A 2,830-nucleotide genomic window follows, 5' to 3' on the forward strand; every position below is an offset into this window, starting at 1 on the left:
TCTGTACAATCTTATAAATCTTAATTTTTTGTGGCATGCATACTTCTTCTATTCTCTAATCTCATTTTATGGCTAGACCATAGAGCAAGACATTTCATATAAATTTTAATCTTTGCATTTATGTGGCTTGATAAATTTGCATCTAGTTTTTGGTTCTTGGAATTTGTATTTCAGCACACCTATTCTCTCCAAGTTCATGCTGATCAGGTTATCTAAGAAATTTTTATTTGGCATACTCTTCATTTTTTCTCAGATTTTTTGATTGGATGAGCAACAAGATATTAGTTTTTCCCAAGTTGGGTTTTATGGATATATTATCATCTTAATTCATTACTTGTCATGTTCCCACTGGACACATGCTTATTCAATAAGGACATTTTTTTTTGCAATGATGTTATTTTCTAATGTTTTCAATTTTTAGAACACTGCAACCGGTAGGAAAGGAGCTGGGCAATCAAATTATGGAGGAGGAGCATTTAATGTGACGGTAAGCCTGTGGAGGTGCTATTTCGTAAACTGTTTCTGCTGTCATTAACGACTGTTGGGAATATCTTGAAAAGAAGCACACTTTCGTTTCAATTTGAAGGCTGAAACTTCTATCTATCATTGTATTTATGGGCATGCTTATGCTTTTCTTGATGGAATTTTCTTACATAAATTATTTTCTGCATTATGTTCCAATTTTGTAGAACCCAGGCAGCGTGCCACCTGTTTCAAATTCTAGGCTTTCACCTCTTCCACCTGAACCTGCTGATTTCTACAATGACCGTACTGCAACAGTAGATATACCTCTAGATGTGTCCAAGGTAATTGTTTTTCTTTGAGCATTAACATATGTACCACATAATTCTTATGCATTTACATATCTAACACCTAACTTTCATATTTACGTACATAACACTCAAATAATTAATATCACATAAAAAAGACCATTATTACTAACTTTCAAAAGTGAAATGCACATTTTCATTCATAGGTTGATGTCACCCAAGTGTTAAAATGATAATATGGAGTTTTAGGTGTTTCATGTGTAAATGCATAAGAATTGTGACCTATGTATGTAAATTCTTCTTTGTTTTGGATGCATGGCCAGGATTTAATTTTAAGTGTATTCTATGAAAGGAAAATTGGGAACAGGATCTCACTTTGCTAAGGCAATGAGATTTATTTTCTTTCACTTGGGATGTCATTCAACAAAATATGCACAATTATCATAGACACCATTTGCATAATTGACGTAGATTTTGCTTTGGTTATGAGGCAACTTGGCCTTTTTGTATTTATTAAACACACTGATACAAATCAATATTCTGAGTTTTAGTTCTACTTGTCTTATTTTTATGTTTTCTATTTTGTTTTGAATATAAAATGGCCATCATGTTGGTACCTATGAGGATGGCATGTGATATCTAATGATTTGAGTATTTTGGTGGATTTGGGTTTACTGCTGTAAGTGATTTTAGATTTGTCCTTAGGTCCCCTTGACTGCTAGTGTCGAGCTTCATGTTTCTTTCAACCTTGTGATTTGGAAATTCCTACTTTATTTATATTTCTCTTTTCTCTGTTTCATAGTGTAGCTTTGCTCGGCACTTGGTTACTATAGAAGAGATTAGATCTTCGTTACCTCTGGCTGTGCCTGACACAACATTTTGTACAACTCTATCACTCTTGTTTTAACCTTATCAAGACTGATTCTTATCTCCTAATGGATTTTCCTTATGTTGAGCTATAGTGGGGGGCATCCTCCTTCAGCTCGGTTTACCACTTTTTACTGTAGCTTTGTCCTGCAGTTGATTTCCATTTTCTACACAGCATTCACTTACACTAGGTTTAAGTATTTAACATATTTATTGGAGTGCATGTGGATGAATTTTTTTTTAGTGTTTTGGTGCGTTGTGCATATGCATACCTTCAATGCATTTGCCTGATTTTCAATCCATTTGCATGGTGCAATTGAATGATTTTTGATGCACCTGTCTGGCACACTTGAACGTTGTTAGCGAATTTGCACTGTACACCTGCATGCTTTTAGATGCATTTGTATGGTAAACCTGCATGCTTTTTGGGATGTCGTAACTGAGTGGTATGTTACCTCAATGCATTTGGGAAACTTAAAATTATCCAATTGCGTTTGTCTAATTGTTTTGTTGTTAACGGTACAAAAACTTTTCATTTGGATTTTACTATCTTCTGTTCGCATGTGCATACATGTTACAGATTTCACGGTGAGTTTTGGACATCAGAAACTTTATGGGGTCAAAATGTTACATTTTGTCTTTATATGAACGGATTTTAGCGGGATGGTCTTCACAAGCAGTCAATACATTCCTTCTATAGATAAGAAGGGTCCTTTGTTTTTCCTTTCGATATTCAATCTCATTTGATCCATAGTTCACAGAACTTTTATAATGTTAGGAGCAATGTGGAGGTTTTCTTCTTACTTTTAGTGAGTTCTTCAAGTTTTTGTAAGTTTGGTTCAATATTCATTCTAGTTCTTGTAAGGTTGACAAGTACTGCTTTTTCCTATTTGAGGTTTCAATTTGTTTTTTTTATTATGAATTTCTATCTTTATTTTGTCACTTGATTTTTGTCCAAACTTTAAGTTTGTTTAGTGTTCATTTTGATAGCCTCTCAATATGTGGATTATATACGGCGAGTTCCGGTTTGTCCACCACAAAAAAGCACTTTTATGGGTGGTGTAAACACCACAATTGGGTTTTCCATGCCACTGTTCCAAAAAAGGCACATATGAAACTTCATACCTGCATAAAAGATTTTTAATATATATATATACATATATATATATACATATACATATATATATATATAT

The 2,830-nt window shown here is 33.6% G+C and overlaps 1 protein-coding gene across 1 annotated transcript in view; it reads left to right on the top strand.

Moving 5' to 3' along the window:
- LOC110025839 (secretory carrier-associated membrane protein 2-like) overlaps positions 1-2,830 on the top strand; it is a 70,505-nt gene that overhangs the window by 16,527 nt on the left and 51,148 nt on the right. Inside the window, exons 2-3 of the mRNA XM_020726506.1 lie at positions 422-487; positions 690-806. Of these exons, the coding sequence (XP_020582165.1) occupies positions 422-487; positions 690-806 (183 nt within the window). The remainder of the gene's footprint in view (positions 1-421; positions 488-689; positions 807-2,830) is intronic.

This window comes from Phalaenopsis equestris, unplaced genomic scaffold (genome assembly GCF_001263595.1).
Source record: "Phalaenopsis equestris unplaced genomic scaffold, ASM126359v1 Scaffold000334, whole genome shotgun sequence".
NCBI classification, from domain to species: Eukaryota; Viridiplantae; Streptophyta; class Magnoliopsida; order Asparagales; family Orchidaceae; genus Phalaenopsis; species Phalaenopsis equestris.